Here is a 12,953-nt window from a genome sequence, read left to right as displayed (position 1 = left end):
CGGGAGCACGGCACAGGGGTGCGAGACACGGCCGCAAAGGGGCCGCACCGAGGCAGAGCTGCCTGGAACAGCTCCCCGTAGGGAGCGTCCCTGAAGCTACATCCCAGGATCCTCCGCGCAGCTCCGGAGCCGTGACCCGCCAGTGCCGGGCACCGAGCGGCCGCTCCCCCGCCCCGCCCCGCGGTCCGGAAGCGGAAGCGGCGCTGCCCCGGTGCCGGCGGGGCCGGCCCGGCCCTTCCGCTTCCCCCCGGCGCGGCGCGGGCGGCGGTGACGGGTCCCGCTCCCGGTCCCTGCGCGGCGCCGAGGGCGGCGCGTCCCGCCCGGCCCATGGACCGGCACAAAGTGAAGCGGCAGCGGCTGGACCGGATCTGCGAAGGTGAGGCGGGGCGGGCGGCCCCGGGCAGCGGCGGGGGAGGCACCGGCCCTGCCCGGGCCCCGCCGCCCGCGGGGGCTGCTGCGGCCTGCGAGAAAGGAGCGGGTGCCAGTGAGCGTCGGAGGGGCCGAGAACATACGAGTTCTGCTCCGTCAAGGAGGAAACAGTATCTCGGCTGCGATGGAGGGGTGGGCACGGTAATGGGGGGGCCTGAAGCGACTTTGTAACTCGTTTCGGGAGCCCGGAGTAAGATGATGCGCTTCTGAGTAGAGCACCTCTATTATCTCATTATTGATAAAACATACTTTATTTTCCTTTACTTAGTGGTGGCAGAGGTGGTTGTATTTTTTTCCAGCTTTTTTCCCTGTGTTTGTCTAAGGAGTCTTTCTGCTGTGCCTTTTGCAACCGGACGTGCCTATCTCGTATTGACCTTTTTAGCCACCAGTGCGCTTGTAACAAACGTGGGTAGAGCCCTCCCCCAAATCTTGGTTTGCGAAGCCCAGCCACAATGTTTCCTATTTATGTCTTTTGCTTTGCCTAATGTGTTTCTAAATATTATTAGTGACTTACTGGACTAGCAAAGGAGGGTTCCTAAATTCTTGTCTTTTATGTGATCACTCCTGCTGACTTTCCCAATAGGCATACGGCCTCCTATTGTGAATGGTCCAATGCCAGCACGGCCACTGGTTGCACTCCTGGATGGACGAGATTGCACTGTGGAGATGCCCATCCTGAAGGATGTAGCTACAGTGGCATTTTGTGACGCTCAGTCAACTCAGGAAATCCACGAAAAGGTGGGCGAGAAAATGTGCAAGCATTCAGAGGAACAGCTCTGCCTCCTAGGTAACCAAACCAGATATTGATGTGGACTGGTTTTTGTTACAGGTGCTGAATGAGGCAGTAGGAGCTCTGATGTATCACACCATTACCCTTTCTCGTCAGGATCTGGAGAAATTCAAAGCCCTCAGGGTCATTGTGCGTATTGGCAGTGGCTATGACAATGTTGACATCAAATCTGCTGCAGAATTAGGTATGATGGCACCAGTAGGTGTGTGTTGGAATCACGACTGAATGTGGAGTGGAACACTGTGTGTTTTTGTGCTTTATAGCTGAGTGCATTTAAAAACTTTTATGTGAAGATTTGGGGTTGCTCAGTATCAGGCATCGTGAGGAAGCTGACCAATATTGGGACTTGGAAGAAGGATTCTCAGTTCTCAGATTGCTCTGCTATAGATGTTGGTGTCTTTGTTGTTGTGAGGGATCCAGGAACCTGAATATGGGGTCTAAGTAACTTTTGGTGAGGCAACTTTGGGATTTTGTAAGTGTTCATCGAACTGCTGTCTGAAAGCTGCCTGTAAATTGTGATGCAGGATAAACTCACTGTAAATGCTTGATGAGTTTTCCTGTTAATTTTGTATCTGCAGGTAGGTTCTGATTCAAAACTTTATTAGTGATCCCTTAAGAGCCCTAGGCATGTGAAGAACCTCTGGAGCAGGTGACAAAAAGCTGCTATATCTTAAACACATGGGAGTGAGACTTCTGGACCTTGTAGTCTCCAGGCTGAGATGGATCACTGAACTACCCTGCCCCTTCTTTTTCAAGTTTTTTCAATGTCAGGGATTTGAAACCTTCCTTAATGTAATGCAGGTCAGGTTAACCTTAAATCAAGTATAGGTATTTGTATATAAAATTGAGATAGGCATTACAGTGTTCAGATCTGTAAGAACAGATGAATTGCAAATAAATGAAAAGTGTGTATTTGGCTAGTGCTTGAACTGAGTCTAAAGAGCCTTCTCATCTGGATGATTCAAGGGAATAGTCTCAAGAGTTCCTGGCAAGGTCCCTGGCTTTCATCCAGCCTTTACATATTTGGGCTGAGTTTGGAACCTGATCTAGTCTCGGGTTTCTCTACTTGCAGTCACCATCCATATCTTGGATTCGTTCAGATTCAGAGCTTTCTCGCACTCATTAACCCAAGGTGAAATGAGTCAAACTTCTTTCACCATCAGGCTGTTGCTTGCCACTTTTGCTTTGGAGCAATAGTATGATGACCCTTATGCATGGCCAGATGTGCTTTCCATGGACAATTAATGGTTATTTTCATGCTTAGCCAGGCCCTTTAATTCATTCTGAGGTGAGATACTGTTCCTTGTGTGTTCTGAATCTTCAGACCAAAGGGCTGTTGTGTGTTTGTGTTTTCTTACATTAGGCATAATATTGCAGGTTAAGACAAATTTGTGTCTAGCTGTGTGACAGATGGATGCATGGGGCTTGTTTAGAGTTGAGTGAGATGGTAACCAGTGAGATTAAGAGAAGTTGGGGGTTCTTATCACCTCTCCTCACGTCCTCCAGGTTGTCTGTGTGGCATTATGGCACAATTGGAAATGATTTGATAGAGAGAAGGAGTCAAATATGTGGAATTGTCTGTGGCCATTGCTCTTGCAGTTCTCATGGGAAAGCATGGTCTGGGTTAAGTGAAATGTCTCCTCTGAATAGGCTTACAAAACAGTGATGCCTTCAACCACTGCCTAGATTTTACTCCTAGTTTTTAGCTGGGTGGTGGTCTTTTGAGGCAGAAGAGTTGCCTTGGTTTGACAAGTGGCTAAGGTAATGTTAGGGAAGAGACCATTTTCTCATCTAGTCATTATTTTTATTTCTTGGCTGGTTTGTTGAAGGGTAGCAGCAGTGAAGTGCTATTTTGCCAGCCCTCCTCCTTCCTTTTTTTTTTTTTAAAGTAAATAGACTGCTCAGGAATGACCAGAATTTGATACAGTGTTTCATCTTTCCCTTTTCTGGCACTAATTTATGCTTCTAGGACTTTAACTCATTTCCATTACTAATTTACCTGATACTTCTAGCCATGGGTTTTATGGTCCTTGTGGTTGTATGTTATTCTAGAGTGGTGTTGTATTGTTATTTTTAAGCATAACTTCAAATGAATAGAGAGGCTCCTGTGGCTTCTCTCTGCATTTAATGAGTTAGTTACTTATTGTTGCTCCTGGGGAGGCTGATGCTTGCAGTGAGCATCTGGACTGTGATGCATGAAGGAGCTCAGCCATCTGTCTTAATTCTACAGTCTGCCAATTAATCTATCAGGGGTATCTGTGGAAGGAGTGCATCTTTTTGAATACAGGTCTCCTAAAAGTCAGTTTCTTGCATCACTTGTATGACCCAGTTTCTCATTTTGACCCGTTTGGGCTTTTTTTTCTGGTGAGTGTGTCAATCAAGTGGATATTTATAAGGAAGGAGTGGTGTTTCCTGGGGGATTGAAAAGCTGGTTGGTCACATCCGTGTTGTTGTAGAATGAGCTTCTGAAATGAATCCCATGTTTCTCAGCAGTACTTCCGGAGAACTGATTTATCTTTCAGGATTTGTGCCTAAAGAGCTTTAAGTTGGTTCAGCATTGCGACGCTGAAAATCTTATATGACCTCTGTGGCTTTGTAGGCATTGCAGTTTGCAACATCCCTTCCTCCTCAGTAGAGGAGACTGCTGACTCCACCCTCTGCCACATCTTGAACCTCTATCGCCGAGTCACTTGGCTCCACCAGGCTCTGCGGGAAGGGAACCGAGCCTCGAGTGTCGAACAGATTCGAGAGGTGGCTGGAGGCGCTGTGCGTATCCGTGGGGAGACTTTGGGCATCATTGGACTGGGTAAGTGATGGCCACTGTTACACTGAAAAGAGAACTCTGGAAATTTTTTGGGAACCTAAGAGTGAAAAAAGCGATAATTTTACAACTGTTCTTTGTGAAACACACTGACTCCTAAGGAATGCTAGTGCCCTATTCTGTCATGCTGGATATCTTCAAGAGTTGGGTGTATGGCATGGGATTGGGGATTCTTTTTTGATTTCAAGTGGTTAGAATTGGAACATTCATACAGCTCTTCTTGGTGACTGTTTCCCTGTGTGCTGGGCTTTGTATCAGTACAAAGCCTCCTGAAAGCTACTAATTCCTTCTCCAAGTTCTTGTAGTCAGATTATTACTACCTCTGACTCAGGGTCCAGATTTGGTTTGGAAACAGAGCTCCTTCTAGACGAAGCTCTGTCTATTGCATGGGGAAAAAGACTAGAATTAGCCACATAGGATCAGCACTGAATAGCCTCCTCCGGATCCCTATGGCAATCCTGGGGGTTTCCAGGGCTGCAGTACCTTGGGCCCTGGCAGTAAACTCCAGTGTAGGCTCCCAGTCTACCTCAGTATCTTGTCTTTAAAGTTTGTTTTACCTTTCCTTGATGATTGTGGGTTTTCTTTTGTGAAGGCCGAGTTGGACAGGCAGTGGCTCTGCGAGCCAAGTCCTTTGGCTTCAACGTGATTTTCTATGATCCCTATCTGCCGGATGGAGTGGAGCGATCCTTGGGTTTACAACGAGTAGGAACCCTGCAGGATCTACTAATGCACAGCGATTGCATCACATTGCACTGCAGCCTGAATGAACATAACCATCACCTCATCAATGACTTCACTATTAAACAGGTGCAGCAGGAGCTTGATTTCCCCCACAGAGCGCTGTGGAAATGAATGCAAACAGAAACTGCTGCTTTCACAGAGGCTGAGAGCGTGTGAATCCTGCTGCCTCTGTTGTGTGCCTCCTGCTGCCTTGGGAGGCTGGGAGCGTGTGGATCCGGGTGCCTGTGCTTTGTGCTGTGTAGAATTTCATGTTAAGAGAAGAACAGGATTGGCTCTTCTTGCCAAGTAATATCATTTATAAAGAATATTTTGGGTGATTCAGTAATTTCAGATTATCTTTAAAATGTGTGATTCACTGTGCTGGTTAGAGCCAGAAGTGGTGTGGCTGGGACTGTGTACCTTTTTTTACACAACTCTGCCAAAGCTTCTCTGCCCAAGCCCACTGCAAAGTCAGTCTCGGGCTACACTCCACTAGTATATGAATGCTTTCCAGTGCTTTTATGAGAGACATCTGGATGTTGTAGTCCAGTTTTGTATAGCTGGATAATTGATTCATGTCCTCTTTCTTTTTTAATGTAGTAGGATGAATATGGAGTGCAGAACTTGAGAGTTCCACTTTTGCCCTTGGTGTCTTGTGGTTTTGTTTGTTCATTTTTAAAGCAAATTTCTCAAGCATTGCTTGCAGGCATTTCCCCTGTGGTTAGCTTTGCAGTGAGAGCACTCCTAATTCCTGCAGGCCTCATCTAATCACTGCAGACTCCTGCTCATTTCCAGTAGACTTCCCAAGATTCACTTAGCTTCCATGAAAAGTCTCATTCTCAATGCACTTAATATTTTTCTTCTTCCAGATGCGTCAGGGCTGCTTCTTAGTGAACACAGCCCGGGGAGGGCTGGTAGATGAGAAAGCCTTAGCACAAGCCTTGAAAGAGGGGAGAATCAGAGGAACAGCATTGGATGTGCACGAGTCTGAGCCTTTCAGGTAACGCTGTACCTGCATGCCTGCTGCTGTCTGGGGACTCACATCACCTAAGCTGGATGATTCTTTTGGTTTTTTTTGTTATTTGGGGTTACAGTGATGCCCAAGAGGACAGAAGGGGTTATCACTTCTGGAGAGAAAATACTTTTTTTTTTTTTTGTTTCCTCCCTCAGTTTTGCTCAGGGGCCCTTAAAAGATGCACCCAATGTTATCTGCACCCCTCACACTGCCTGGTACAGTGAACAGGCTTCCATTGAATCCAGAGAAGACGCAGCTAAAGAGATCCGCAGAGCTATTACAGGTAATGAAGGAGATTGTGTGCTCTGCAGCTGCTGCTGATTAGTGTTCTTTTAGTTCCCTGCAAGGATTATGCTGCTTGTTCTGAAAACTTGGACTCAGTAACTGGTTTCTGGGACTGGAGTGTAAGTTCATAATTGTATCTTTGCCTTCTGAGAATCTTGTACCTAATGCTGGAGTGGCTCTTTCTATCCCTGGGGAAGCCTTTTAACTACATCTTCCAAATCCTTTGCAGTAATTCCTTTGACAGTTAGACTGTGTGTTTTTCCTGAAGTAGTACGTGTTGTCTCTTGAAAGGGCGAGGCTTAGCAATTGCAGGTTGTGGTCAATAATTTTCTCAAGATCACAGAAGTGGGAAGGAAGGATCAATGTCTTGTCTTCTCCAGAGACCAGGTTACTCAGAGGAGAGTCTCCCCTGCCCACTGTTATCCTGTGGAGGTAGATGAAAAAGATGTTGCACATTTCCTTTCTGCTCTCCTTTGTAAATGCTGCAGGGAACAAGCTCTCCCCTACCTGTGTCCTGTTTGTTTTTGTCATTCTTGGTGCTCTTTCAGGTCACATACCCGATGCTTTGAGGAACTGTGTTAATAAGGAGTACTTGCTGTTAGCAGCTCAGTGGTCCAGTATTGATCCTGCAACTGTCCACCCAGAACTCAACGGAGCTGCAGCTTACAGGTGAGATATGTAGGTTGGCCAAGCATATCTTCCTGCTGAAGTAGGCCAACATCCCTCTGCGGGTTTGAGAAGTACATGTACCTGCAAGCAGGTATGTCTGTGTTCCTAAATACTCTGTATATGAGCTCTGAACAGCAGCTCTTCTAAACCTGTACTAGGATTTAACACGTACTCGGTCATATTTAGGTCCAGCTGCATAATAGTCAATTTTTGCAAATCCTTGCAAGACCTGCCCAAGAGATATCTTAATATAAGAAAGTCTGCTGGATGCCCCCCAGAAAGGCATGGAACTGAACATTTAGAAGTTGTGCATATCATTAGGGCTGTATAAACAAAGGACAGTTCTTGCCTGTAGCCCAAATGTGGACTGTTATTGAGATATTGTCCAGTGGATTTTGTTCAGTGGTCTAAATAGAGTGTATTTCAGTTTATTTATCTGTTACAGACCTGCCAAGTGATTGTGGGCAGGCTGCTTCCCTTCTGTTTTTCTCCCATCTGCAAAGTAGGTAATATATCCTTCCCTTCTATGAGAGATCTACAGAGGTTCAGATATATTTATGGAGGCAGAATGGAAGTAATGGAAAAATAGTTCATTAGCAATTCATGAGTGTTGTTCTCCTGTTTTTCATCTCGCATCTAGGTGTTTTTTTAGTTCAGCTCCTTACTTTTTCTGTCATGGAGCCCAGTGAAAGATAACTGCAGCTTAAATTCCTCCTGCTGATGGGGAGGGAATTCCCAGCCCTCCATGTGCCTTCATACAGTGCCTCACACTGTTTTCCACTGGAGATAAACTTTGTACCTTTATCCAAATGCTTAGGATGTGAACTGAGACTATCTCTGTCTGTGAACAGGTGTCATTTGGCATTAGGATATCACTGCTGCTCTTCAGCTCTGGAGACTTTTCCTGTGTTCTATCTCAGAGAATTTTTTAGAAAGAGGGATTTGTATTCAGCAGTTGTCTGAGGGCACAGCTCCTTTCTCCTTGAATAACTGTTGGACAAGCTTGTAACTTCTATGTTTCTATTGGTTTTAGGTTTCCTCCAGGAGTAGTGGGAGTAGCCACCCCTGGGCTACCAGAACCACCAGTAGTGGAAGGGATTGTAGCTCATGGGATTCCTCCTGTTTCTCACTCTGCACCACGTACCCCTTCCCCAGGAGAGACGAGCAAACTGGATGCAGACAGAGAGATTCCTGCTGACCAATAGCAGCGTCTTTCTCTCCTCTCCTTTGGCAGCAGAAAAAAGTAGGAGGTAATCTCCTCCTAGGACCTTCTTTAACACCCTACAGAGACTGTTTCCTGTTCATATGGGACGGGAGAATGCATTTCATTACCGACAAACTTTAGTTCTTGCCTTTTTGTAACCCTTTAGTTATAATCTCTCAATGAATCTTTCTCCTTCTCTGGGGCATGGCAGCAGTGACCTTGCCTCTCCTTGGCTTAATGAATGAGTTTTCCCATATATCTGCTTCAGTTGTCTGTGACAGGGAGCTGTCCTTGTGCACTCGAAAATAGAAGTGAAGCCGCCTGATCAGGGATGGTCCTCAGTGTTCCTGACACCAGACTTCAGTGCACACTTTTCAGTTGTGACTTGTAGCTTTAACTTAATTTGGCTGAACCTCTCTTAAGTGTAGCCATTGGAATATTAGAAAAAATACTAGTGAATTGGAGAAGTTGTGACTACTGTCTTCATTATGCCCTTGATAGAATGCAGCCTAGGCTAAGCTCTGTGTGTTACTTTGCTTGTTTTAATTAATGCTTCCTGTGAGAAGAGACGTAGTGCAAGTACTGCTAGTTCTTGACCATACAAAATTTTCTCTATGCAGTTCTAGGCCTGAAGTTAAAAGTAACAGTCTCAAAGCCAGCCTTGTAAATAATTTGGAAGGGATTAAAATGTCATCAAATGTGTTCTGGTGGCCACCGTGTTGGTGAGGCTTCAGAATAGTTCACCCTGGAGTCTGTAACTTGGAGAAGGCAGGAGAATGCAGAAATGGGAAAAGCTTGCCCTGAGAGACAGCAAGTAGCAATAATGTGCAGCTGCAGTTGCTGGTTCCTCACACACAAGTACCTCACAGTCTGTGGCAGTGTTTATCCACAAGGTATCCATCGTGCTGGGATTCTAAACTTTATGCTACAGGTTTGTTTTTTTCTTTTTTGCATAACTGCATCAGCTAGAGGTGACATCCCACTTGTCTGTGCTGATGGAGAAGGCTTTTGACAGTCAGGAAAAGGTTTTTCACCCAGAGGATGAGTGAGCACTGGAAAAGGCTCCCCAGGGAAGCGGTGGCAGCACCAAGCCTGTCTGAGTTCAAGAAGCGTTTGGCCAACGCTGTCAGGCACTTGGTGGGATTCTTGGGGTCTCCTGCACACGGCCAGGAGTTGGACTCTGATTCTGATGGGTGCCCTCCAACTCAGCATATTCTATGATTCTCTGATATCCTGCATCTCTGTGGCAGGGCAGGGCAAGGCCAGACAGTGGTTTGTTTTATGTAAATAAGCTTTGTGATACTAAAGGAGAATGAACACTCTCAGCTTTTCACCCGAAGCCAAGGCAGGATTGTTGCTGACAAGTCTTTTCCAGTTCACAAACGACTGAATATGAACAGCTTCTTTGTGGGGTGTGGAGTCTTCAGAAAAAGAGGTTCCACGGGACAAAATTTTTCTTTAATTCCAAATCTTCTTTTAATTTCATCTTGTTACACTTTAGTTACAGGCTTTCTGTGCACAGGACGTAACAATTTCTGATTGATTTGTTCATGTTGATATATAAAGTAGGTGCTATATGGGAGGCAAAACCCTATGTGTGGGTTTCTCAGCCTCCCTTGATTCTTCTCTCTGTTGTGTGTCTGTGACTGGAAGCTGAACAGATGGGAACAGACTGGAAAAACAACTTGAAGTATGAGGATGAAAATCCTGTTTAGGCTGTTGAGTTTGGGAAGGTGAGGAAAGCTTTCGGAATCAGTAAGTTTTCAGATTTTTTTCCTGGTTTTAAATTTTTCTCCAACACTGCCTTCTATATACTGGCTTACTACTAATACAGTGAAGTGATTCTTTCCTTTCTCCTCCACCCCCTCACTCCCCCCAGCAATTCAAGAAAGGAAAATAGTCAAGAAGTAAACTTCAGGTGTTTTCTTACAGATTTTACAGTTTAACTGTTTAGCATTAGTGAGATGATATTAGTTTTCTAGTGCTGAGTGTCTTTTTTTGATAAGGTATTTGTCTCAGTGAAGGTTCATGGCTTCTGTGTTTTCGTGGATGATGCTGATTCTACTTAAAATTCATATACCTCCTTGGCTGCTCAGGTTTAGCAGATCAGACTGGGACTGGTGGTAGGCACAAGTTACAGGAGAACTTTTTCTGAACAAAAGCCTAGAGAAGCCCATTGATTGCAGATGTACCTAAAATAACCAGCAGCACTTTCCTGAATTCTCTAATCTCAAGGAAATCTAGATTTCACAAGCTGCTGGCTCAGAAAACTTCTTCTGACAGGCAGGTGTGGAAAAGTTTTCAGAGAGCTCATTTTCTGTCTGTTACCACATTAGGGAAGCAGTCTGTCAATAACTACTCTTACTCGCTGCTGAAAATTCCTGCCCTGCTTAGGGGTTCAGGTCTGAGATTATTTTGTGGTAAGGGGCTTCTACTGATGAGCTCTGAGGATCAGAGTACATTGACCTTGTCTTTTCTAGAGCACAATGCAAGATAGATTTATTTTTTTAAAAGAGGCAATTTATTTTTTTTTCTTAACTGCAGGTATCTCTGTAGACCAGTCAAATAACTGAGCAGAGGAAGAGTAGAAAGATCTCATTTGGGGGACACTTGAGTTTCTCAGTTCTTATTTGTGGTGGCTAGATACACTGGTGACTAGTAAGCGTAGGAATTAAATAATTGATGTTATAAGGAATATTTCCAGTTATGGGTACTAAGGAGTTGAAGCTGACAGCACTGATAGTGGCTCTGTTCTATCCAACAACTTGTGATTGGTTTTGAAGGCAATTTTCCCCTTGATTAAAGCCACAGCAGAAAATGTTGATGTAAAACTGAACAGAACTCTTATCCTGTCCTCAAAAAAGGACTCTCTTTGCGCTTATAGGATTACTCTGCCTGTTTGCCATTTGTACCTCTGCTGACAGCCTGAACCTATTATCACCAGACAAAGGCTGTTCTGAACGGAGAGCTCAAAGAAAAATGTACCAGTACTAAAGCACCCTGAGGTCTTCTCCTTTCCCTGAGTGCCAAGTGCTTTGTTAGCACTTTCTGCTGTGTGATACACTGACTTGCAGCTCCCCCTCCCAAGCTTAGTGCAGTATACAGAAGTGGAATGATTTTTTTTTTTTTTAATGCCTTCCTTCAGAACTAGTGCAGAGCTTTAATCCCAAAGAACAGAAGTCTCCCAGGGTGAGGCAGGAGTGCCCTAGCTGCACTAATCTGCTTACAGGAGGTGCTCACACTGTCCCAAGGTACATTCTGTTTGTCAGGGTCACTGCTGCTGACCAGCTTTTTTTATAGAGGACTCAGAGTTTCAGAAATATATTTTTGTAGACAATGACTAAACTGTGAAACATTGAAATAAAGCATGTAAAGAAAAACTTACAGCACTGTCCTCTGTACAGATGTTTTTCTCACTTCGGTTCTCTCCTGACTCATAAGAAAATGTTTGATTACTTCTTGGATATATTTTAATAAAATTCTCCAAAGAACACGGCTGCTGTCTATGGAAGGGGTGGCCTTAGGTACGATATTGAAGGGGAGGGTTGAGAACCTGCACAGGTGAGTGTCTGCATCAGTCCTGCTTTTCCCAAATAAGAGAAACCACACAGTTGGTCCCTGGATCAGCCACTCTGGCAAATTACTTTGTTTGGATTCTGGAGCACTGACCATCAGTCAAGGCTGGGAAGGGTACAGACTGGAGAAGCAGGCATCTTCAGTGCTTAAGGGACACTTTTGGATGGCACCTGATGGTTACTTACCTGACTTCTCACAAGCTGGAATTGTACTGCTTTAGCAGCCATTGAAGTGTGTAATTTAACAGCAGTACCTGTCTTCACCCTTTTACAGTAAAATAATATTTGAAATTAACACACAGAATTAAGCCATGAAACTTAAGTTTTCTAACTGTAATAGAAGTCGGTGCAACAGAATTAGCAATTAGCATAGAAAAGTTGTTAAGTATTTCATAAGTTGAAGTTAATTCATGCTTTATGGCCTATGCTCCCTGGGTCGATCATTAATGACAGTTAAGAACCCCCTGGTTTGGTGGATTTTATCACTGTTGGTCTAACTGGTTGTGTGCCTTTGGAATACCCACCACCGTGCTCGGGAGATGGGAAATGCTGGCCTGCTTTATCATGGCAATGTGAGTCTGAGCTGGTGAGGGGGGATATAGGACCACTTGGAATCTTTCACACGATGGTACTATTTCTGCACAAGCAGAAACAGATGTAAAACCACGTCATTTTTCCAGCTGTGGGATTCTGAAGTATTTCGTGGTGGTTCATGTTGAAAAGGGGCAAGTTTAGGGCAATGTACTATGCTGCATGAGAACTGTTCAAATTTACCAGTTCCTCGTGACAGCTGAATTCATTAAGATTTTGGATCTTAATCCCTCCCTAAATACATGCCTTTCCAAAAATCTGCCTCACGGGAAAGCAACGCACGCGGCACCGTGCGGTTCCTCACGCCAGCCGTAGGATCCAGCCTCTGACACGGGCACTGGTTCTTTTCTGGGTTTACCTCGAAATTTAGGTTAAAGCTCCTTCATTTCTTCGGTAATTCCAGTTTTTGAACTTGGCGTTCGTGAGAGGCCCTGCCGCAGGAAGGCTCCTGCCCCATGACCGGCTGCCTCGGGTTCCCCCTCCCAGCACCCCTCACACCGCCCCGGTTCCCGTCCCGTCCCTCACACCGTTCCGCTTCTCTGTCCCGTTTCCTTGTCCCGGAGTCCCCTCACACCGCCCCGATCCTTATCCCGTCTTCCTGTCCCATTCCCCCGTCCCGGATCGCCTCACACCGGCCTGTTTCCCTATCCCGGTTCCTCTCACACCACCTCGTTCCCTGTCCCGGTTCCCCTCACACCGCCCCGGCCCCTGTCCCCGTTCCCGTCCCGGTCCCCCGTCACACCGTGCCTGTTCTCTGTCCCAGTTCCCCTCTCACAGCCCGGTCCCCATCCCGTTCCCCCGCCCGTTCCCCTCACACCGCCCGGCAGTGTCTCGGTCTCTGTCCCGTTCCCCCG

The 12,953-nt window shown here is 45.7% G+C and overlaps 1 protein-coding gene and 1 long non-coding RNA gene across 2 annotated transcripts; one reads left to right on the top strand and one right to left on the bottom strand.

Annotated features, from left to right (window-relative positions):
- Positions 1-259: 259 nt before the first annotated feature.
- Positions 260-11,299, top strand: LOC113947083 (C-terminal-binding protein 2). Its single transcript, XM_027643316.1, has 9 exons — positions 260-376; positions 1,013-1,167; positions 1,259-1,403; positions 3,819-4,025; positions 4,633-4,847; positions 5,630-5,760; positions 5,931-6,058; positions 6,609-6,729; positions 7,763-11,299. The coding sequence occupies exons 1-9, from the start codon at positions 328-330 to the stop codon at positions 7,932-7,934; spliced, it is 1,323 nt and encodes a 440-aa protein (XP_027499117.1). The 5' UTR covers positions 260-327; the 3' UTR covers positions 7,935-11,299.
- Positions 11,239-12,888, bottom strand: LOC113947084. The gene is made up of 2 exons (XR_003527635.1): positions 12,382-12,888; positions 11,239-11,773 (listed from the first exon to the last, which is right to left on the bottom strand). It is a non-coding gene; the product is annotated as an uncharacterized LOC113947084 (long non-coding RNA).
- Positions 12,889-12,953: the final 65 nt, after the last annotated feature.

The sequence above is a fragment of the Corapipo altera genome, unplaced genomic scaffold (assembly GCF_003945725.1).
Source record: "Corapipo altera isolate COAL_440 unplaced genomic scaffold, ASM394572v1 75, whole genome shotgun sequence".
NCBI classification, from domain to species: Eukaryota; Metazoa; Chordata; class Aves; order Passeriformes; family Pipridae; genus Corapipo; species Corapipo altera.
The sequence above is the reverse complement of the archived record's forward strand: the minus strand, read 5'-3'. Positions and strand labels throughout refer to the sequence as shown.